We start from the raw sequence: 24,174 nt of genomic DNA, 5'->3' as shown, positions 1-24,174 counted from the left end.
GCCAAATTCGCTCGTGGCTCAGGTAATAATCCAGAGATTATTACCCTTGTGGTTCTGCTTTTTAATTTGGCCCCTAGCTGCTCAAACTCCCTCAGCAGAACCTCCTTCCTTGTCCTATCTATGTCGTTGGTACCAACATGGACCACGACAACTGGATCCTCCCCCTCCCACTCCAAGTTTCTGTCCAGCCCAGAGGAGATGTCCTTAACCCTGGCACCGGGTAGGCAACACAGCCTACGGGACTCTCGCTCTTGGCTGCAGAGAACTCTATCTATCCCCCTAATAATACTATCCCCTACCACTACAACATTTCTATTTACTCCCCCCTCTTGAATGGCCCCCCTCTCCACGGTGCTGTGGCCAGGTTGCTCATCCTCCCTGCAGCCCCTGCTTCCGTCTCCACAGGGAGTAAGAAGCTCGAACCTGTTGGACAAGAGCAAGGGCTGCGGCTCCTCCAACACTACCTTCTGGATCCCCGTACCTGCCTCACTCATGGTCACACCGTCCTGTCCCTGACCATGGGCTACATCTGAATTAATTAACTTCATAGGTGTGACCACCTCCTGAAACACAGAGTCCAGGTACTTCTCCCCCTCCCTGATGTGTCGCAGTATCTGAAGCTCAGACTCCAGCTCATCAACACGGAGCTGGAGATCCTGTAGCAGCAGACACTTGTCACAGATGTAATCACCGTTAGCCTCAATGGGGTCTACCGGCTCCCACATCTCGCAACAGTAACACATCATCTGCTCCATTCTATGTAATTAATTATAAAAATTTTTATTTAATTAATTGAATTTAGATTAAATCAATCCCTCTAAATTACACCAGTTTAATGGTTAACCAACTGTCTCCCTTACAGCACAGACCCTAGAAAAAAACTGCCGAATTTAAGCTTGTAATAAAAAGAAAAAATACTCACCAACCAATCCAACCAATCACTTACCTGCTTCCTGGTGACGTCACTCTTGGATTATTTTTTACCTCTCTCCTCTGCTGTTGATTTGGTATGCCTCTGGTCGCTGCCGCTGGTTTTTATGCCGGGTTATAGCTCCTCCTCCTGACCTCGCTGCTCACTCCTAGGTCCGATGCTGGTCTCGGGCCTCTGGTCGCTGCCGCTGGTTTTTATGCCGGGTTATAGCTCCTCCTCCTGACCTCGCTGCTCACTCCTCGGTCCGATGCTGGTCTCGGGCCTCTGGTCGCTGCCGCTGGTTTTTATGCCGGGCTATAGCTCCTCCTCCTGATCTCGCTGCTCACTCCTAGGTCCGATGCTGGTCTCGGGCCTCTGGTCGCTGCCGCTGGTTTTTATGCCGGGTTATAGCTCCTCCTCCTGACCTCGCTGCTCACTCCTAGGTCCGATGCTGGTCTCGGGCCTCTGGTCGCTGCCGCTGGTTTTTATGCCGGGTTATAGCTCCTCCTCCTGACCTCGCTGCTCACTCCTAGGTCCGATGCTGGTCTCGGGCCTCTGGTCGCTGCCGCTGGTTTTTATGCCGGGTTATAGCTCCTCCTCCTGACCTCGCTGCTCACTCCTAGGTCCGATGCTGGTCTCGGGCCTCTGGTCGCTGCTGCTGGTTTTTATGCCGGGTTATAGCTCCTCCTCCTGACCTCGCTGCTCACTCCTAGGTCCGATGCTGGTCTCGGGCCTCTGGTCGCTGCCGCTGGTTTTTATGCCGGGTTATAGCTCCTCCTCCTGACCTCGCTGCTCACTCCTAGGTCCGATGCTGGTCCGATGACAGTGAACACCTTAACAACCTAGAACAGGTGCTCACTAGACTACGGGAACATGGGCTGCGAGCCAGCTGCCCCCAGTGCGAATTTTTTAAGAAACGGATATCGTATTGTGGCCACGTGATTGATGAAGAGGGGTTACATAAGTCCCCTGACAAAATTGAAGCAGTTGTTAAGGCCCCAGCGCCTGAAAATGTGTTGCAACTGAGGTCATTCCTCGGGTTGGTGAATTACTATCATAAGTTTTTGCCGAATTTGTCGACAATTCTGCATCCACTGAACGCCCTGCTACGAACGGGGGTAGCATGGAAATGGAGCGATGATTGCAAACGTGCTTTTCAGAAGAGTAAGGACTTAATCACTTCGAAGGAAGTATTGGCTCACTACAACCCAGCACTGCCAATCAGGCTGGCGTGTGATGCGTCTCCCTACGGCATTGGGGCGGTACTGTCACATAAATTCCTTAATGGTTTGGAGAGGCCGATAGCTTTTGCGTCACGCTCGTTAACTTCTGCCGAGCGTAACTACGCCCAGATTGAGAGAGAGGCCCTCAGCCTAGTGTGGGGGGTGAAGAAGTTCAATCACTATCTGCATGGTCAAAAATTTACTCTACTAACCGATCATCAATCTCGTCTCCATTTTCAACCCTCAGAAGGGCGTACCGATAATGACAGCACAGCGGCTGCAGAGATGGTCCCTTTTCCTAGGGGCACACCAATATGACATCGAGTACAGGGGAACTAAACAGCATGGACATGCTGATGGATTGTCACGTCTACCGTTGCCGACGGTGGAAGAAGACGACCTTGCAGTGGATCCAATGGAGTTATTCCACTCGACCATAGTCGAATGTCTCCCTGTGACGAATGCAAACATAGAAAAGGAAACACGGAATGACCCGACACTATCACGGGTCTATGATTTAACGGTGAAGGGATGGCCAGCACATGGCGAACCACTGCTGCCAGCATTTTCATCAAGAAGAGAACAGCTGTCAGTGTGCAGAGGAACCTTGATGTGTGGATCCAGAGTAGTAATTCCACCTAAGTTGACGGATAGAGTGCTCAATGAGCTTCATGAGGGTCATCTGGGTGGGGTAAAAATGAAGAGCTTAGCCAGAGCGTTTGTGTGGTGGCCGGGAATCGATAGAGAAATCGAAGAGATGACCAAGAGCTGTGCAGGATGCCAGAAGGTCCAAAACGCCCCACCACAAGCTCCTCTGCATCCATGGGAGTGGCCCTCATCCCCATGGCAAAGGGTGCACATTGATTTTGCTGGTCCCTTCATGGACTCAATGTTTTTAATTGCGGTGGATGCACATTCAAAGTAGCCAGAGGTAATAAAAATGTCCTCAACCACCATGGAAAAAACTATCGCAGTTTTACGAACCATATTCGCCAGGAATGGGCTGCCTGAACAGATTTGCTCTGACAATGGACCACAGTTTGTGTCTGAAGAGTTCCGGAGGTTCTTAAAGAACAATGGTGTTAAGCATTACACATCTGCCCCATATCATCCAGCCACTAATGGATTGGCCGAGAGGTTTGTCCAAACATTCAAGAAGGCTATCAAGGCAATGTGTAATGAAGATATACCCCTACAACACAAGGTGGACAACTTCTTGTTTGCCTACCGGAATGCGACACATGCGGTTACCAACCAAACTCCAGCCATGATGTTCTTCAATCGAAGACTACGATGCCGCTTGGATTTGGTTAAGCCAAACGTCCGAAGAGATGTGGAGAACAGGCAGTTTCAGAATATGAATGAAAGGCCGACCAGGAGTTTTAAGATAGGTCAACCAGTTTTGGCCCGGGACTACCGCACTGAGAAATGGCAGCCAGGAACGATTTGTACACGACAAGGACCTCTCATGTATACCGTGGACATTGGGGAGAGCATTGTAAGATGCCATGCTGACCAGATTCTAGAATCACTGGAAAACGTCAACTCCACACCACGATCTGATACACCTGGTAATGAAATCGACGTTCCAATTGCAGCTACCGCAGAACCGATAATATTGGAAGCAGATGAACCAAACAACGACATTGATTTCGACTCAACATTGCCAGAAGAACCTGATACTCCAAAGAGGCGTTATCCAGACAGAATCAGGAAGCCTCCTCAAAGACTGAACTTATAATTGCTTAAACTTAACCAATGTATCTAGCAACAGTAATTGTGATTGTAATTCATTATCATTAGTGTTAAATGAATGTTCTGTACTGTTTATCTAAAAGGGGAGGAATATGTACCTTTAAGAGAATAACTGGTCTCAGACTGCAATACCGGCAGTGACCACCCCTGTATAAAAGGCGCTAGAGAACCTCTGTTTTGTTAGATTCGTTTATGCCTTTCACCAGTAAAGTTCTGTTTGTTTCTCTCCTGCCAGTCCGTGTCTCAATCATTCACGGACTTAACAAGTGGCTCACCTCCTGACTCCCCAAAGCCCACTGTGTATAAGGCACAAGCCAGAAGTGTGATGGAATACTCTCCACTTGCCTGGATGGGTGCAGCTGCAGCAATATTCAAGAAGCTTGACACCACCCAGGATAAAGCAGTTCACTTGATTAGCATTTTGTCCACTAGCTTAAACATCCACCCCTCCACCACCAGCGTACTGTGGCTGCCATATGTACTATTTACAGAATGCACTGCCGCAAGTTGCCACGGCTTCTTCAGCAGCACCTCCCAAACCCGTGACCTCCACCACCTAGAAGGATAAGGGCAGCATGTTCATGGGAACATCATCAACTTTAAGTTCACCTCCAAGTCACATACCAGCCTGACTTGAACATATATCACCATTCCCTCATTGTTGCTGAGTCATAATTCTGGAACTCCCTATCTAACAGCATTGTGGGAACATCTTGATCACATGGACTGCAGTGGTTCAAGAAGAAGGTCCACCACTACCTTCTCAAGGACAACAAACGCTGGCCTTGCCAGCGACACCCATATCCCAAGAATTTTTTTAAAATTGAGCACCAGATAGTAAAAATTCTGAATGATTAATTTCTCCAAATATGCACAAGGGGAGGTAGTGCAGAGAAGAGCCAAAAGGCTGGCCTCTAGTATTAGGAGTCTGAGTGATGTGGAATGACGGGACAGACTTGGGCTCTTCAGTCTGCAAAAGGAGATTTCAGAGGTAATCTTAGAGATATACAAGATAGTAAATGGTATAGAAAAAATAATTTGGAACACAATTTTAACTCAAACTGAGTGTAGAACATGGGGATACAGGCGAAAACTAATTAAAGATAACTTTAGCACTGATATCCAGAGGTTATTCTTAACAAAGAGAACAGTCAACACTTGGGATGGACCTTTAGATAGAGTGGTGAAGATGAAAAGCTGGTAATCATTTAAGAAACAATTAGATCTAGCAATGAGAGGGAGTGCAAGGTTGTGTAAGTGTATAACTTATTTTTTCCTCCAATAAAAGCGATGGGCTTGCAGCTTAAGTTACAAAGCTTGTATAGCTACTTGTTTTCACATGTTACAATTAAGGCCAGTCTTGAATTGTCAGATTTTTTGAATGTTGTGTCAGCTTTCTTGAACCTGTTGATCAGTTTCAGCTAGTTTTGTAGGTTGGCACTTCTGATGAAAATTAGCCAGGCATACAGAAAGTGCAGGGGTGCAATTAAAAAGAATATTAGGAAAGCAAAGAGAGAGCAGGAAAAGTTCTTGGCAAGTAAAATCAAGGAAAACCCAAAGATGTTTTACAAATATATTAAAAGTAAGAGGATAGGGCCTATTAGAGATCATGGGGGTAATGTGTGTGTGGAGGTGGGAGACGTCGGTAGGGTTCTTAATGAATACTTTGTCTGTTTTCACAAAGGAGAGGGGCGAAGCAAACATTGCTATCAGGGGGGAGAAGTGTGAAATATTAGATGAAATAAACAGTGAGAGAAGAAGGATTAAGGGGTTTAGCAGCTTTAAAAGTGGATAAATCCCCAGGCCTGGATGAAATGTATCCCAGGCTGTTAAGCGAAGCAAAAGAGAAAATAGCAGAGGCCCTGACCATCATTTTTCAATCCTCTCTGGTTTCAGGTGTGGTGCCGGAGGACAGGAGGACTGCTAATGTGGTACCCTTGTTTAAAAAGGATAGACCAAATAATTACAGGCCAGTCAGCCTAACCTCGGTGGTGGGAAAATTATTGGAAAGAATTCTGAAGGACAGGATAAATCTTCATTTAGAAAGACACGGATTAATCAAGGATAGTCAGCACGGATTTGATACGGGAAGGTCGTGTCTGACAAACTTGATTGAATTTTTTGAGGAGGTAACAAGGAGGGCAGATGAGGGTAGTGCATTTGATGTAGCGTATATGGACTTTAGCAAGGCTTTTGATAAGGTTCCACATGGCAGATTGGTCACAAAGTTAAAAGTCCATGGGATCCAGGGCAAAGTGTAAAGTTGGATTCAAAACTGACTCGGAGGCAGGAAGCAGAGGGTAATGGTTGATGGGTGTTTTTGTGACTGGAATGCTGTTTCCAGTGGAGTTCCGCAGGGCTCAGTACTAGGTCCCTTGCTTTTTGTGGTATACATCAATGATCTAGACTTCAATATAGGGGGTATGATCAAGAAGTTTGCAGATGATACTAAAATCGGCTGTGTGGTTGATACTGAAGAAGGAAGCTGTAGACTGCAGGACGATATCAATAAATTGGTCAGGTGGGCAGAACAGTGGCAAATGGAATTCAATCTGGAGAAGTGTGAGATAATGCATTTGGGGAGGGCTAACAAGGAAAGGTAATACACATTAAATGGTAGGACACTGAGCAGTGTAGAGGAACAAAGGGACCTTGGAGTGCATGCCCACAGATCCCTGAAGGTACCAGGCCAAGTAGATAAGGTGGTTAAGAAGGCATACGGAATGCTTGCCTTTATTAGCCGTGGCATAGAATACAAGAGCATGAGGGTTATGCTTCAACAGTATAAAACACTAGTTAGGCCTCAGCTGGAGTACTGAGTGCAGTTGTGGTCACCACATTACAGGAAAGATGTGATTGCACTTGAGAGGGTACAGAGGAGATTTACAAGGATGTTGCTGGGAGTAGAGAACCTTTGCTCTGAGGAAAGGAAAGACTGGATAGGCTGGGTTTGTTTTCCTTGGAACAGAGGAGACTGAGGGGAGACCTTATTGAGGTGTATAAAATTATGAGGGGCCTAGATAAAGTGAATAGAAAGGACATATTTCCCTTAGCAGAGGGGTCAAAAACCAGGGGGCACGGATTTAAAGTAATTGGTGGAAGGTTTAGTGGGGATTTGAGGGGAAATTTCTTCACCCAGAGGGTTGTGGGGGTCTGGAACTCACTGCCTGAAAAGGTGGTAGAGGCAGAAAATCTAACCACATTTAAAAGGTACTTGGATGTGCACTTGGGATGCTGGAACCTGCAGGGCTACGGACCAAGAGCTGGGAAGTGGGATTAGGCTGGATAGCTCTTTGTTGGCCGTTACAGACATGATGGGCCAAAATGGCCTCCTTCCGTGCTGTAACTTTCTATGATTCTATGATCACTGTCCGGTGACCCTTTCTGGAAGTGTGTATTTGTGGACACTGGTTCAGGACTGGTTTGGACTCAGTTGTAATACCACCTCCACAGTTAAATAACCTGCCAACAATGACTTTCTAGGCTCACACATGAATAAATGGCCATTTGGGCATGGTACCAGAGACAGGCTAGCACCTGTGGAAACATTCTTCAGCAAGACATCAGTGCCTTCAAGTGGGGAGGGGATGGGAGAAAATTAATGAGAAAAAAAAAATCTGAAAATCACTACGTGGGAATTATGGGCATGCAGATAATATGGTCAATTTTCAACCTGTTTAACATTGCACATTTGGTGGTCATGAGCTAGTGGCCCAGAAATTCGGGTCGGGGGCTTCCCGCGGGTGCAAGCCCCCGACCTGCACTTACCTTGCGCGCCGGCCGTTGAGCTGTGGGCTCGCGTGGGATTCCGATCCGGGGCCTGGTCCAGCTGCCGGCGCGCAGTGCTTGCGTATCCCAGGGGCGCAGTTAGTTTGATGCGTCCCCTGGGATCACGTGGGCCATGGGGAGCCAATCGGAGCAGGGAATGCTCCATTCATAAGTCTGACAGGAAGTGCTGTCAAACTTAGAAATACTACAGGCCTTTTCTTCTTACAAAACATCACTAAATCTTCAAATACATTTTTTAAAAAATCACATTTTTTAAATAAACTATAAATTAAATGAAATAACTATTTTAAACAATAATTTAAATTTTTGAAAAAAATAATTTTATTTTCTAACGGGGCTAAAAATAAACTTACCTTGCTTTAAAGTATTTAATAATAAAAATGTGGAAAAAATGTTTTAATTTTAATTAATTTACCACTTACCTTGTAAAAAGCAAGCCTTACGCCTGCTTTTTACATTTCTAAATTCTGCAGGCTTACCTTCCTGGGAAAACCTGTAAAAAAAAAAACGAAGTTCGATGCGCACGCGCAGTCTCTCCCGCGCATGCATTCGACCTCTGAACCCCTGCTTTCAGGAGAACGGAAGTGCCGGTTTCCCGCACATGCGCAGTGCATGCAGGAAACCGGCACTTCCATTGGGCCTACGGGTGAGTACCCCATGCGTACTCACCCGTGGAGACCTGAATTTCTGGGCCAATAGCACCAATGTCCATTTTGTAAGTCAGAGCTCCAGGCATGAGTATCCAATCCACACATGAATTGCTGCCAACTAACCTCTAACTGCCATTGAGACCTTTAAGGGTCAAAAAGAGCAGACATTAAAATGTGACTTACAGTACACTATGTTAAATTTAGGCCAATTGAGTTTTAAAACTTAGCTAGGCTGGCAACTGGTGCACTGCTGTGCTTTAGCTCATTTTATACTGAACTGTTGAGGTCAGGTCTGTGGCAAGGAGGACCCCACAATGCCAAAAAAGCAGAATTAAAGTGGCATAAGGCAATTAAATGACAAAAATAAAAAAGCTAGGTGTAAATTTTTGGTCTTATCTCCTGATGATTCTGGATGTCTGTGGTACTCAGTGCTGTAAATCATTAAAATCAGTACAGTGAACTTCATCTAAAGCGACTAGTTTCAGATTCACTGTGCAGATGTGAGGTCTGCTGGCAGGTAGTCTCTACACACGATGACTTTGATGCAGATTTTACAATATAGGCTCCTGTCATCAAGGGGAAATTTCAATCACAAAATACAGGCTCACTCTAAGTAAATAACTGCGTTAAGAAAATAAGTTTAATAAAAATATATATATGTACATATTTTTCAGTAAACCTACTTGTATATTCGATGGAAATGTTTTGGTTAGTTAGTAGGGAATTGAGCATGGTCATTTCTGCTTTTTATCCTATGTGTCCTTATTTGGCTTCAATAAATAAATTATTGATATTGTTTCGGAAAAGCACCCAATCACTACTTATGCCTTTTTTGATTAATGCACACCCACAAGGGAACTTTATTACGAGTCTGTCTTGTGGCTTGAAATAATCTGAAATCACCATTATAACACACATATTCCACCTTGAGGCATCATTAGGAACAAAACACTGACATAATTCAGACCACAATATTCCCACTTTATTTATAATTTATTATTCCATTCATTATTAAAATGTTAGTCAACTGCTAATAAATGTGTGCCTTAACATTCTATCGGCATAGAGTGTTCATATTTCTCACCTTGTTTATTTTTAAACAAACAACCACAAAAGGTCATACTTCTATCAGCACTGAGTATTTCCAGAATATCAAACTTTATTTCTCCTTAGATACATTGGTCACATTAAATTATGTGGAGAAATAAGGAATTATTTATTTATTGCCATTAAAAGGAACCAGCCACATATAAATAGATGATATATGGCTCTAATATTTTGGTCCTGTTTTTATAATACTTATATATCCTCCACTTGTATTTATTCAGGAATAATACAGGAAGATCGGAAGGAACATAGGAACAGGGGTAGGTCATTCTGCCCCTCAAGCCTGTTCCGCCTTTTAATTAGATCATGGATGATCTGTATCTTAAGTCCATCTACCTGCCTTGGTTCTGTAACTCTTAATACCCTTGCCTAACCAAATTTATCAATCTCAGTTTTGAAATTTTCAATTGACCAAGCCTCAACAGCTTTTTGGGGGAGAGAGATCTAGCATGAATGAATATTTACTATGCGCATTTCTTGTGCTGTTGAGGAATCAAAACAATAAATTTATAAATAATTAATATAAAACCTCTAAACAAAATAACTACTTTGATTACTAAACCCTGCAGGCATCTGATGAAAGTCATTTGTTGCAATTTTTTTTTAAAGAATTGTTTTCTCTCTTGAAGGTTTAATAGTGGTTCCTGTAAGCAGACCAAGTCCCCTATGATCTGGAAGCTGTCCCTTTTCAATTAACTACCCTTAGCAGAGGTGTATAACTCAGGGACAACCATCACACTGCTTGCAGTAAACTGTTTAATGGATCAAACTTAGTCTCTCGCGATATCACCAAACAAACACAGACTAGAGCTTCTACAGCAGGAAGCAATTAATATATTTACATGAGAACAGAATTATAAGGCACAAAAAAATCATAAAATATAATATATTGGCGCATACATAAAGCAACAAAGTCTATAGCCCGATTTTAACCTAACCCGCTCAACGGGAACTGGACAGGTTCGGGCTGGATGCCGATTTTACACCCCACCCAATTTTACGTTCCATTGACATTAAAATCGGGGTTTGGAATTGGTCAATTATGTTATGTTACATTACATACCCAAGGTGAGAAAAAGCTATAACGTCCATACATGCTTGCCCCATTTGTCTTGTTGGCTCTAATCCCCATTCACCAGCCCTCTCTTGCCCCCATTCCTGGGAGATCCAAGAAGACAGATTATGCTACCTAGCAATGATTGCTGAAGAAATGTAAAAGTTGCTAATGGTTCATTAAACAAAGTCCTGATTTCTGGTTTAGTGAATTCATTTGGTTTTATCTTCATATATTTTCACTACAGCATCATAAGTTAAAATATATGTTAACGTCTCAAGTGCAGCACAAGATGGAGTTCTTTGTCACATACCAGAAGTCAGAACAAAATGCTGAACTTCAGATTTTAACCTCTCATGAAGTGCAGTATTCAGATGAACTTAATAATGTTGCATTCCCATACACAAGTGACATGCTACATATGAATATTTAAATACATAATTTTGTAAATGTGCAGCTAGACAGAATTCACACCCATATTCTTAACAAAGGAGCATTTCTGTCTGCAGAGGTCCAAACACCATTAAAAAGTTCCCGTAAATTAATCAATCAAGGAAGCAAACCGCTTTGTTCTTTGGATCAAAAGATCCTGAATGTGCTTTAATTAAAAATACAACAAACTATTCAAACATTTGACACATTTCCTACTATCTAATTTTCTATTCAGTGACTTTGAAAATAATTTCTGAATCTGAGTTGGGTAAATGCAGATACAATTATTGAATCATAGAAGAGCATAGAAGTTTACAAGACAGACTATTTGGCCCACCATGCTAGCTCTTTACTAAAACCCTCTAAAATGAACGCTAAGATCTCATTCTATCATCTGGTTTTAGCATTGACATTCACTCTGGTAGACCTGCTCTATTAATACTAATGGTTAGCTCCATTAAGTACAAAGAACTTTTAAACAAAGAACCCGCATTTATATAGCAATTTTCATGACCTCAGGATCTTCCAAAGTGCTTCACAGCTAAGTAATTGCCTTTTGAAGAGTAGTCACTGTTTTATTGTAGGGAAACGTGGCAGCCAAACTGAACACAGCAAGGTCTCGTTAACAGCAATGAGAACAATGACCAGGAATGCAAATGAAAATCAGGTGGTTTCTAGAATGGGCATCCAACCCACAATGCTGGTTTTACACTCTGGTGGCAAACTGTTTCCACACATGCAGGATTTATTTTCTAAAAAGCAATTTTGTTCTTCCCCAGTGATTAGGAAAGAGGACGGAAGGCAGTGCAGTGAACAAGTGGCAGATTATAACTGGAATCTACCAATGGGAGGATGAGTGCATTTTCTGATCTCAGAGATTCACGTATCGCTGATTATGGAAAAAAAAATCGTGAGGTCTGCTCATACCTTCAAATTCTGGAATCACGGTCTAAGTTAAATAAATCCCTTAGTCATGATTTTCACCATTTTAAAACGTGAATCATGCCGATAGAAAGGTTAGATGAAGAGGTGGAGGTGGAACAGGCTCGAGGAACTGATTGGCCTAATCCTGTTGCTATGTTCGTATGTCTGAAGTTCATGGCTATATTCAGCCAGCAATACACCTTGATGTTCAGAATTAAAAGTATTGGGCCGTATTTTGCGACCCCCACGGGTGCGTACGAAGTGTGTACACACCTGTAGGAGTTGCGCAAGTTCCGGCTTTAGGCATGCGAAGCGCATGCACTGAAACTCAGCACTTGCGATCTGTCAAGTATTCTCTTTTGACAGATCCTCCGCATCCGCGGGAGATGGGCCTCTGCGGGTGGAGAGTTGTGCTGTTTGCGCAACTTCCGCCCGCTGAATGCCTGTAAAATGTTTATGCCTGGTAAAAGCAGGCATAAGGCCTGCTTTTACCAGCATAAGAGTTTTAAAAAATAGAAAAATAAAATTTTTATCACTCATTTATAAATTAAAATACTCTTCAAAAAGGTAAGTTTATTTTTAGCCCTGTAAAAACATATCATTCTTTTTCAAAAAATTAAATTTTTGTTTAAAATATTTAATTAAATGGCATTTTAATTAATTTTAAATATGTAATGTTTATTTAAAAATGTATTTCATGTGTTGGTGTATTTTTTAAGTGGTCCCCATTCATGCTTTTGACACTTTCGTCCGTACAGAACTGTCAAAAGTATAACTCTCTGACACCTCCTCCTACCTCCCCCTGGACCATGACCCCACTACTGAACATCAAGTCACCGTTTCCAAGACCGTCACTGACCTCATCTCCTCTGGAGATCTTCCCTCCACGGCCGCCAACCTCATAGTTCCCCAACCCCGCACAGCCCACTTCTACCTCCTTCCCAAAATCCACAAACAGGACTGCCCTGGTAGACCTATCGTTTCAGCCTGTTCTTGCCCCACGGAACTTATCTCTTCCTATCTCAGCTTTATTTTTTCTCCCCTGGTCCAGTCTCTTCACACCTACATCCACGACTCTTCCGACGCCCTCCGCCACTTCAACAGTTTCCAGTTTCCTGGCCTCAACCGTCTCCTTTTTACTATGGGCGTCCAATCCCTCTACACCTCCAGCCCCTACCAGGATGGCCTGAGGGCATTCCACTTCTTCCTTGAGCAGAGGCCCAACCAGTCCCCATCCACCACCACCCTCTTCCACCTGGCTGAACTTGTTCTCACATTGAACAACTTTTCCTTTGACTCCACTCACTTCCTCCAAATTAAGGGTGTTGCTGTGGGAACCCACATGGGTACTAGCTATGCCTGCCTTTTTGTGGGATATGTGGAACATTCTTTGTTCCAGTCCTACTCAGGTCCCCTCCCTCACCCGAGCTTCCGGTCACCTGTCACTTTAATTCTCTGCTCCACTCCCACTCAGACCTCACCGCCCTCGGCCTCTTACACTGTTCCAATGAAGCTCAACGTAAGCTCGAGGAAAAGCACCTCATCTTTCGATTAGGCACTTTACAGCCTTCTGGACACAACATAGAGTTCAACAATTTCAGACCATAACCTCTGCCTCTATCTTTTTTTTCCAATTATTTTTCCCTCTCTTACATGGCAGCAGTCTTTCATTCTGCCAGGGCCATTTACACTTCATCTAGAGCCATCCTTTGTTTCTTAAATTGTCCCATTGCCATCTCCTTTTGCCTTGCACCATCTCTTAATCTCTCTTAATGTCTCCTAATCTCTCCTGCCTTCCATCCTATCGCAGACCTTCCCTTTTGTTCTTTCCTCCCCTCCCCCCTTGCCCTGCCCCTGCACTTGCTTAAAAACCTGTTCCATCTCCAGCTTTTTCCAGTTCTGACGAAGGGTCATCGACCTGAAACGTTAACTCTGTTTCTCTCTCCACAGATGCTGCCTGACCTGCTGAGAATTTCCAGCGTTTTCTGTTTTTATGTCAAAAGTATAAATGGGGATTCCCTTCTTTTATTGGTTGGGCTGGCCCACATGATCCCAGGAGCGCCTACGAACCGCTTGCGCCCCGGGATACGTGGGGCTCTGCCCGCGCGAACCCGGAGAGGCCCAGGATTCCTCCCGGGACACCAAGTACTTTCGTAGACATTTTGCAGTCCGCGGGAAGCCTCCGATCGCAAATTTTGGCCCATTGTTTAAAATATTCATAAACTGCAACATCCTTAATAATTTATATGCCACAGATGAATTTACTCATCTCGTAGAGTCTCTTGACATTTTGACAGGGAAAAACACATTAGTCACGTCAATCTTTAGATCCTTTGCCAATCAATTAGCTGAAAAGGCAGCTGGCTTTGAGCTATGCAAATGGTTTGCATTCTTAAATTTGTCTCAGGAAACAATGTAAGATACTCAAACTCAAAAAAGAATAAAAGTTAGAATTGGTCATATACGTAAAATTAGTCAGAAAAAGTGTAAGGTCAAAGACAAAGTAGTAAAAATAGGACAGAAAAAAGAACATCCGAGAAAAAAAAGTTTTATTTAAAACTGTTTTCTTCATTTTTTCATAAAGACTGAGCTGAAACGTACAATATCCGGCTGTCGTGCTGAAGACTTGTGCTCCAGAACTAGCCGCACCTGTTCCAGTATAGCTACAACATTGGCATCTATCCGACAGTGTGGAAAACTGCCCAGGTACGTCCTGTCCACAAAAGCAGGACAAATCCAACTCGGCCAATTACCGCCCATCAGTCTACTCTGAATCATCAGCAAAGTGAAGGAAGGCGTCGTTGACAGTGCTATCAAGCGGCACTAACTCACCAATAACCTGCTCACTGATGCGCAGTTTGGGTTCCGTCAGGACCACTCGGCTCGCATGCAACAATGCCTGGATGACATTCAGGTTTGGGCTGATAAGTGGCAGGTAAGATTTGCGCCACACAAGTGTCAGGCAATGACTATATCTCCAACAAGCAAGAGTCTAACCACTGTACCCTGACATTCAACGGCATTAACATCACCAAATCCCCCACTATCAACATCCTGGGGGTCACCATTGACCAGAAACTTAACTGGACCAGCCACATAAATACTCATAGAATCATAGAAAGTTACAGCACGGAAGGAGGCCATTTCGGCCAATCGTGTCCGCGCCGGCCAACAAAGAGCTATCCAGCCTAATCCCACTTCCCAGCTCTTGGTCCGTAGCCCTGCAGGTTGGAGCATCCCAAGTGCTGACCCAAGTACTTTTTAAATGTGGTTAGGGTTCCTGCCTCTACCACCCTTTCAGGCAGTGAGTTCCAGACCCCCACAACCCTCTGGGTGAAGAAATTTCCCCTCAAATCCCCTCTAAACCTTCCCCCAATTACTTTAAATCTGTGCCTCCTGGTTTTTGACCCATCTGCAAAGGGAAATATGTCCTTTCTATCCACTTTATCTATGCCCCTCATAATTTTATACACCTCAATAAGGTCTCCCCACAGCCTCCTCTGTTCCAAGGAAAGCAAACCCAGCCTATCCAGTCTTTCATAAGAACATAAGAAATAGGAGCAGGAGTAGGCCAATCGGCCCCTCGAGCCTGCTCCACCATTCAATAAGATCATGGCTGATCTGATCCTAACCTCAAATCTACTATCACTCTCCATCCCACCCGAACCCATGTGATCTCCCGGGAGAGGCGAAAAACCAGATAAAAAACCCAATGGCCAATTTGGGAGAAAAAATCTGGAAAATTCCTCTCCGACCCATCTAGGCGATCGAAACTCGTCCAGGAGATCACTCTGTCCCTGTATTTCCTACAGTACTTACCTTCTGTAAAAGGTGATCTCCACCCCAGCCAGGAACAGGCCCAATTTGCTCTTGAAGGACACCTAGCTGGCAGCTTGTTCGATGTCTCCACTAATCCCTGTGAATAGAACTATCTCCTGAAATCTAACAGAATTAGAACACAAGAAGTAGGAGCAGGACCAGGCTACAAGGCCCCTGGGCCCGCTCTTTCCTCATAGCTAAGATTCTCTACTCCCGGCAACATCCTTGTAAATCTCCTCTGTACCCTCTCTAGTGCAATCACATCTTTCCTGTAATGTGGTGACCAGAACTGCACACAATACTCTAGCTGAGGCTTTCTTAACCACCTTATCTACTTGGCTTGCTACCTTCAGGGATCTGTGGACATGCACTCCAAGGTCCCTTTGTTCCTCTACACTACACAGTGTCCTACCATTTAATGTGTATTCCCTTTCCTTGTTAGCCCTCCCCAAATGCATTACTTCACACTTCTCCGTATTGAATTCCATTTGCTACTGTTCTGCCCACCTGACCAGTTTATTGATATCTTCCTGCAGTCTACAGCTACTGTAGCAATAAGAGCAGGTCAGGGGCTAGGTATTCTGTGGCGAGTGTCTCGCCTCCTGACTCCCCAAAGCCTTTCCACCATCTACAAGGCACAAGTAAGGAGAGTATTCCATCACACTACTTGAGTGTTGTTGGAGTGCAGCTCCAACAACACTCAAGCAGTTCAACACTATCCAGGACAAAGCAGCTGGCTTGATTGGCACCCCATCTACCACCTTAAATAATTACTCACTCCATCCCCGGCATACCATGGCTGCAGTGTATACCATCTACAAGATGCACTGCAGCAACTCGCCAAGACTTCTTCGGCAGCACCTCCTAAACCCGCGACCTCTTCCACCTAGAAGGACAAGGGCAGCAGGCGCATGGGAACACCACCACCTCCAAGTTCCCCTCCAAGTCACACACCATCCTGACTTGGAAAAATATCAAAAGATCAAAATCATAATACATTACAGGAATAAATACTGACCAAAATTTCAATAATTTTAAGGCTACCTCGGAAAGTTATTTTTTTCTGTAAGAAATCTAAACTTAAATAATTAAATTGGATTTAAAACAACAGAAAATAAAAATACAAAGGCACAAAGAAGGAGGAAAACTGCACAAAATATATGAAACTGATTATAGTTCAGAATGATAAACAAAGGGCTAGAAATTGCAGTCGGAGGCATACCTCCAGAGTATGCCTCCGACCCGCGAAACAATTCCAAAAGTACCTGCTGGCGCCCAGGCTGCGAATAGTTGCGGTCTCAGGCCTCAAGGCGGAGGGCAGTGTAATGGCTCACAGATCCCAGGGACGCAGGTGGTGTGGAAGCGTATCTGGGATCACGTGGGCCTGGTCCTCCGATCAAAAAGCAGAATTCCGTTTCAATCACTTATGATGGGAATCCTCTAATGATATGCAATGGAAACCCCAAATCTAATAATTATACAATGTACAGAATTGGAATTTTATTCATAATTACCTTCATTCCACCAACCTCACTAAAAATTTAATTTTTTGATAATTTTATACATCATTAAAAGTGTAATCCAGGCCAATATTTGCATAAACTCATTTCTGCCAGTGTATGTGCATAATTTAGGGTACAAAAATGTTTAATTAAAGCCTTAGATATCCCCTTACGCTGATGCAAACAGGCCCTGCTTGCATCAACCGTAAGACTTCTGTGCACAATCGGGCGGGGGTTGGGAGGGGAGGAAATTATACTGAAATTTCAAGAAACAAAAACCTGCAATACTCATCATATTTCATGCCACTGTTTAAAGCCTTTAATTTCATAAAATTATTCATGAATATTCGGAGAGTAATTTGAGAGTTATTTTTGGCTAGAGTGATCGATGTCAGGAAATACAGAAGTACTCACCATAAGGTAGTGCAGTAGGAGAATCTACATCAACACATGTTCCATTAATCATGTTCTTTCCATCTGGACACAAACATGTTACACCAGTAGGATTCAGCAAACAAAGCCACTCACAGTTCCTTTTGCTGCAAGGATTCGGTACTGTGGAATGCAAAGAAAGTGCATGTTACTAACAGCCTACATGATTCAAAGCATTCTGGTGCATTCTACTCCTACTCTGTTTCGTTAAGTTAGTACTGCTACTTACAGTCTTGCTGTTTGTACTGATGGAACACCACTGTCACTGAGGCATCGCTGAGACCAGATACCAGGTATTCAAGGTGAGCACGTCCAAATTTGTGCACTTTAAAAACACGACTGTTGGTATGTGTCACTCCATAAATATAATCTTCAAAAACGTCAATGCTGAATGGACTTAGGAGACCTTGAACAATAAAATAGATTGAATACTTAGATCTTTACTAAAGTGGAAAAAGTAGGACACAATTAAATTAACTATCAGTATCTATAATTTTCTTTTCAGATCACAAATATTAACAAAGAAAGGGAAATTTGTGCTACCTTGTTTAACACTGGCAACAACAACAGAATCACTGCCATCAAAGCGGACGCTGCCTACAATTGAAAGCTTGGCATCTGCCCAATACAAGCGCTGGTTGAAATGATCAAGAGCCAGTCCTAAGGAGAGGAAAAGAAATATACACATTTTAAAATGATTATTATACTAGTGTTAACATTTTCTGTTTATAAATACATGTTTCATGAATTTCTTAATGATTAGACCGTCCAAGGTTTGCTTTCAATTTTATTGGCATCTATTTTCTTTTCTGCCTGAGATTCACAGAAAAAATCCCATTGTTGATACATCTATGCCTTCAGAATAAAAAAGAATGATTATACAGACATTTTCTGTTTTCTGTTCCTCCACCTACTGTTTGGAATCACAGTGCTAGCCTCTTACCAGCTCCCTCCAAGGAGTGGCTTGGACTGCTGCTAGGGGTATTACTGCCAACCCAGCCATGCACCATGAGGAAAGGAAATTAAAAAAAATACAAGCCTATCTGTGAAAAAGTTTAAAATAATGTGTTGCCTAAATAACACCTTTTGACTGTATGCAGTACATGAATCGCACCATAAGAACATAAGTTCACTTATAAACACTAAAGGTCTGGATTTTGTGAATGGAAGTGAGTTGGAGGCGGGACAGTTGCTTGTTATGTCAATGTCCCGCCTCCATCCTCGCCTGACCAACCAGAGGGATTTTTCCCCTGATTGAGCTTGTTAAGCCTGCCCTTGGGGCTTGGAAAATCCAGCCCCAAGAGTGTTTTTCTTGTCCCAGTAGTAACACAGCAGCACCAGAGTCAGCCTAGCATTCACTGACATCATGCCAGGTGGTAATCCTGAGATTTCCTGAGATCAGCATCATTATTTGTGCACAGCAAGAACCTGACCTGGATTGTTGGTTGCCTGTGGAAGCAGCGGGTGGAGGAGCGGGGGGCTGCATTGGTTAGTGTGCAGCTGCAACTCTTAAAGACACAGTTAAAGGATAAAGCTGGTATTTAAATGTTATTGAGCAGAAAACTGGAAATGACCAGGCAATGAGGTAGATCACCCCTTTTAAGATCATGTTTTGAAGGTGCTCACCAGGAAGACACCAGGGATAGGAGACTATATGAATGAGGAGAGATTTGAGGTACGGGGATTACTTCCACTGGCGCAGAAAAGGCTAAGAGGAGATTTAATAGACAATAAATGCCGACCTTACCAGCGATGCCTACATTCCCAGATTGAATAAAATGAACCCAGGTATATGGTAGCCTTAATCTCCTATAAACCATCTATGCGGTTTGCTTTCTTTTTCAGATAGCTTAGACACAGAGGATTGCCTTAAGGTTAAGGTGTCATGACTGCTGCCTGGTGAAAGGATATTGACCATGATGATTCTGTTTGCTGATCATTGCCGCCTGCACATAGATAGAGCAAAACCCTATGTGGTTCCTGAAAGCCATAAATTGTGTGCTCGGATGAACATATAGGTACCATTGATAATGACCTTGATTTTGGGGAATCCTACAATGTGAAGGATTCTTTCATTCTGCTGCTAAGCTTCAAGAGATAAAATAATGCATTTTTCCCTGGTGAACAATGCATCTGTGCATTGCACGATGTTAGAGAGGTCCCCTGTCATATCTTGGAATAAGCCCGAGGCATTAAAGCACAGAGCTGTGGTGAACTCGACTGCCACTGGCTGTGCTGTCCTTGTGGTAGAGGTTGTCTGCAGATCAGATAGCACATTATTTCTGGTTCCCTGCTGAAGTGGAGTCTGTAAAGTTAACTTTCATCGGACATTCCCAGGTAGTTAAGCCTGCAACCACAGACATGGCTGCATGGGTAAAAGCTGAAGGAGGCTGTCCTCCTCTGGTGCAATCGAATGTGCTTCACATCCCTCCTTTCCTTCTTCAAGAAACACAAGACAGGAATATTCATTGTAATTCCAACACCCACAGTTTTGGTTGCAGCAATGAGAAATGAGTAAAAGTCTCCACTGATAAACAATCTGCCAAAAATAGAAACACTGAACAATTCTGTTGTCACAAACTCACCAGAGCTAAATTGGGGAATCATATCTTTGTTGATTCCTGTATCATGAACATTGATTTTTGTATTGAAAGATGCAACTTTTGTTCGAGAACACATTAGGCTGGCCAGAAGATCATCCATGAAAAAAAAAATAGAATCTCTGCTTGATTTCCCAGCCCTACAGTACACTTTGGCACCATCAGCTATGGTGATCGGAAAATCAGGCCTACTGTGTTTTACTGTTCTCAAAGATAAACAGACTATCCACTATTGTGATTGGGTTGTCTTTCAAAGTTTTCAACCGCTTTATGCACTATTTGGAAAACTGTAATTTGAAGGAACGAGGGAGATTTTTGTCTTGCTATCACCCCTCGCTTACACCTAAAAATTTGACCCACCAACTTACCACTGGTTGACTACCTGTTCTAATCTTTGGGCGAACCTCAATTTAGGCAGCCAGAGCTCCTGCCGGGAATAGACAATGGCCTCGCTAATAATTGTAAATCAGGGTCAAATGATGCAATTAAGACCCCAATGCTATTTTTGTTTCTATCTGTGTTGCTACTGCCAGTTCCTCAACACTCCCACAAAGCATGAGTGATACAAGTCAAGTGGTGGCTATTTCATAAGAACTTAAGAAATAGAAGCAGGAGGAGGCCATTCGGCCTGCTCCACCATTTTATAAGATCATGGCTGATCTGATCTTGGCCGCGACTCCACTTTTCTGCTTGTTCCCCATAACCCTCAACTCCCCTGTTGTTCAAAAATCAGTCTCTCTCAGCCTTGGATATATTCAATGACTCAGCCTCCACAGCTCTCTGAGGTAGAAAATTCCAAAGATTCACGACGCTCAGAGAGGAAATTCCTCCTCAGCTCCATCTTAAATGGGCGACCCTTTTTCTGAAACTATGCCCCTAGTTCTAGATTCCCCCACAAGAGGAAACATCCTCTTATCATCTACCCTATCAAGTCCCCTCAGAATCTTACATGTTTCAATAAGATCACCTCTCATTCTTCTAAACGCCAATGAGCATAGGCCCAACCTGCTCAACCTTTCCTCATAAGACAACCTCTTCATCCCAGGAATCAATCTACTGAACCTTTTCTGAACTGCCTCCAATGCAAATATATCCCTCCTTAAATAAGGAGACCAAAACTGTATGCAGTACTCCAGGTGTGGCCTCACCAATGCCCTGTACAGTTGCAGCAAGACTTCCCTACTTTTATACTCTATCCCCCTTGCAATAAAGGTCAATATTCCATTTGCCTTCCTAATTACTTGCTGTACCTGCATGCTAACTTTTTGTGTTTCATGTACGAGGACACCCAGATCCCTCTGTACCGCAGCATTCTGTAGTCTCTCTCCATTTAAATAATATTTTGTTTTTCTATTCTTCCTACCAAAGTGGATAACCTCACATTTTCCCACATTATACTCCATCTGCCAAATTTTTGCCCATTCACTTAACCTATCTATATCCCTTTGCAGGCTCTTTGGCCTGGATCTTTCCTGAAGAGGCGCGTTGAGGGGGACTGCTGCCTTTCGGGTTCTCGTCCCGCCCCCAGCGACGTCCGACACACAGACGCTATTTTGCATCAATTGGCCTTGTTAAGCCCGCCATGAGGGCTTGCCAGCCAATTAAGAAAAAGCTAGTGTCAGATGATGTCAGTTGGTGACGCGTCATCTGCCGGTTTTCTTAAAGGGGCCACCACCACTTTTTGACAGATGATTTTTTCAGTGTTTGACGGCATTGAGGTGCTGTAAACACTGACAATCACTGTACAAAGGTGAGCCCTTGCACCCAGACTCTTCAGTAACTCTCTCGTTAGGCTAAAACAGATGGCAGCTGCAGGTGAGGTTACAGAAGCGATCTGACACTGGTGAGAGAAGTTCTCCCAATGAAGTGCGACTAGACAAACACTTCAAAGCTTGTCACATACAGAAAATTCTAAACACATTAAAAATGACTTTCCTAACATTTTATTACTTCTGCAACTCACCAGTGCCCCATTGGATCCTTCACACCACTTCTGCAGCTGTCATCTATACACAAACATTACCGTAGACCCTTCTACCCCTTCTCTTTAAGTTGCTGCTGCAGGCCCATCAAGATTTTCCACACTCCCAGTAAGTGAACTGCATATAGGATTGCAATTAGCATTGTCAGTTCATTGATTCAATGCCAACAAGGCCCTATAATGAACATTTATCATGCCTCTTGCTGACTGCATCAGGTTGGCAGAGCCCCACCTTACCTCTTGATGTACGCCCAAATCGAAAATCACCCCATTTTGTTTGAAGCATTATCGTTTCACCATTGCAAGATCAGGAATTGGTCACACTCTGAGGTTACAGATATTTACATTACCTGTAGGCCACTGCAGGTCCTTATGTATGAGAATTCTTCGCAGAGTCCCATCCATGGCAGATTGCTCTATCTTGGGCTGCTTACCATAGTCTGTCCAATACATCATTCTGTAACCATTACAAATAAATGCGTCAAAACAATATAGTTAAAAAAAAAAGAATAAAATGCCTATTTTGGTCAATAGTGCCCCTTCAACAGATGCACTTCAAAATTAAACATTGATAGCAAGCTGTGTATTGTTGTCTGTTACTTACTATAATTATGAGAGTATTGACAGCTATTCGAGCAAGAAGTGAGCTGGTTACTCTAGCCACCACATGTTCTAATTAATTATAACTCTGTTATTCCAAGTCATCAATTAAATGTCCCACGTCAATACAACTATTTATAGAATATGTGCTACTTGTGATTTTAATTCTGACTAAATATTGGAACATGAGGGGATGTGTCTGAAACTCACAGGATTGTAATGATAACTACATACTGTAGAGTCTGGGATGGGCGATTTTCAACAGCTGCTTCAGGCGCTAAAGAGCCTCCGAGGTGGCCAAGATGGGATCGTGAGCTGAAACGCCAGTTTAGCCTGCATCCAGCGCAAAATGCCATCTTGGTAAAGGAGTTGAAGCTTGCACTAGGAACAGCCGGCTGGAGGATCATTAAAGGGGCCAATTGCCACTTAAGTTGCCCACTCGTATTCATTAACAAGGCTGCATGACATTTTGGTGGATAGCGTTTGACCTAACACCCTCTCCGGACACCGACCAGCTGATTGGGAGTAAACAAGTTGTGGTTGAGGATTTTGGGCGCTACTTAAAGGTATATCAGTTTTTACTGTTCACTTGGGGCTGGAGGTTTGAAGAGGACTTTTGAAACACATCAGGAGACTTTCTGGGACACTTTGTCCAGATTTCACCAACATTTATTCTGGAAATTTTCTGAGGACTTCACCTAAAAAGAGTGAGTGCTGCGCTACTCTACTTTACTGGACACCTTGTATGAGTCACCAGGAGAAAGGGAGTGTTTGGTCATGGGCATCTTGCTAGTTGTACCCCTTGGTCTGCAGGAGGAATGGGAGGAGGGCATGAGGCCAGGCAGAGCAGCACCAGTTGCTGCAGGAGAGAGAATCAGGAGGATGAGGTGGACTCCTTCCTGTCTGCGGGTACAGGACATCCCTCCTCCTTTGAACCTCCTCCACCAGGACACCCAGTGCCGCATCCGAGAACCTGTGCGCCCTCTCCCTCGGTCTCTGCGCCATCCTTAAACCTGCCACTGTATGTCATCCAGCACGCTCCACACCTTCAGTGGAAGTTGTTGCATAGAGCCCACATATACTGCTCCATGAAAATTGCCTCTAATCAGTGCTTGAGTGCTAAACCTGCAGGTGTCTGTTTTAGCAACTCCAGGCAAGTTCAAATTATGGTAATCAGCAATTAGGACCAAAATTGCGTGCTAAAACTATACTTTCAAACAGGCATGTCTTGTTAGCACAGCACCCATTAAGTACCTGTTTTTACCCTTTCATCAAAATAACCCCCAGTCCTGAACTATTCAAAGCCTTTTGTAGTCCACCTATGGCATCATAGTTGGTAGAAGTTGTGAAGGATCTAATTAATGAGCTCTGAACTGAAACTTCTGCAATTTTTATT

The 24,174-nt window shown here is 43.6% G+C and overlaps 1 protein-coding gene across 1 annotated transcript in view; it reads right to left on the bottom strand.

The window, feature by feature from the left end:
* LOC147081190 (low-density lipoprotein receptor-related protein 1-like) overlaps positions 1-24,174 on the bottom strand; it is a gene marked incomplete at its 3' end in the record, with an annotated part of 110,708 nt that overhangs the window by 30,282 nt on the left and 56,252 nt on the right. Inside the window, exons 11-14 of the mRNA XM_085980906.1 lie at positions 22,529-22,635; positions 18,141-18,257; positions 17,827-18,003; positions 17,580-17,720 (exon numbers count right to left, since the gene is read on the bottom strand). Coding sequence (XP_085837032.1) covers positions 17,580-17,720; positions 17,827-18,003; positions 18,141-18,257; positions 22,529-22,635 — 542 coding nt within the window. The remainder of the gene's footprint in view (positions 1-17,579; positions 17,721-17,826; positions 18,004-18,140; positions 18,258-22,528; positions 22,636-24,174) is intronic.

Source organism: Somniosus microcephalus, unplaced genomic scaffold, assembly GCF_052327205.1.
Source record: "Somniosus microcephalus isolate GS21.2 unplaced genomic scaffold, FLI_Smic_1.0 scaffold681, whole genome shotgun sequence".
Taxonomy (NCBI): domain Eukaryota; kingdom Metazoa; phylum Chordata; class Chondrichthyes; order Squaliformes; family Somniosidae; genus Somniosus; species Somniosus microcephalus.
The sequence above is the reverse complement of the archived record's forward strand: the minus strand, read 5'-3'. Positions and strand labels throughout refer to the sequence as shown.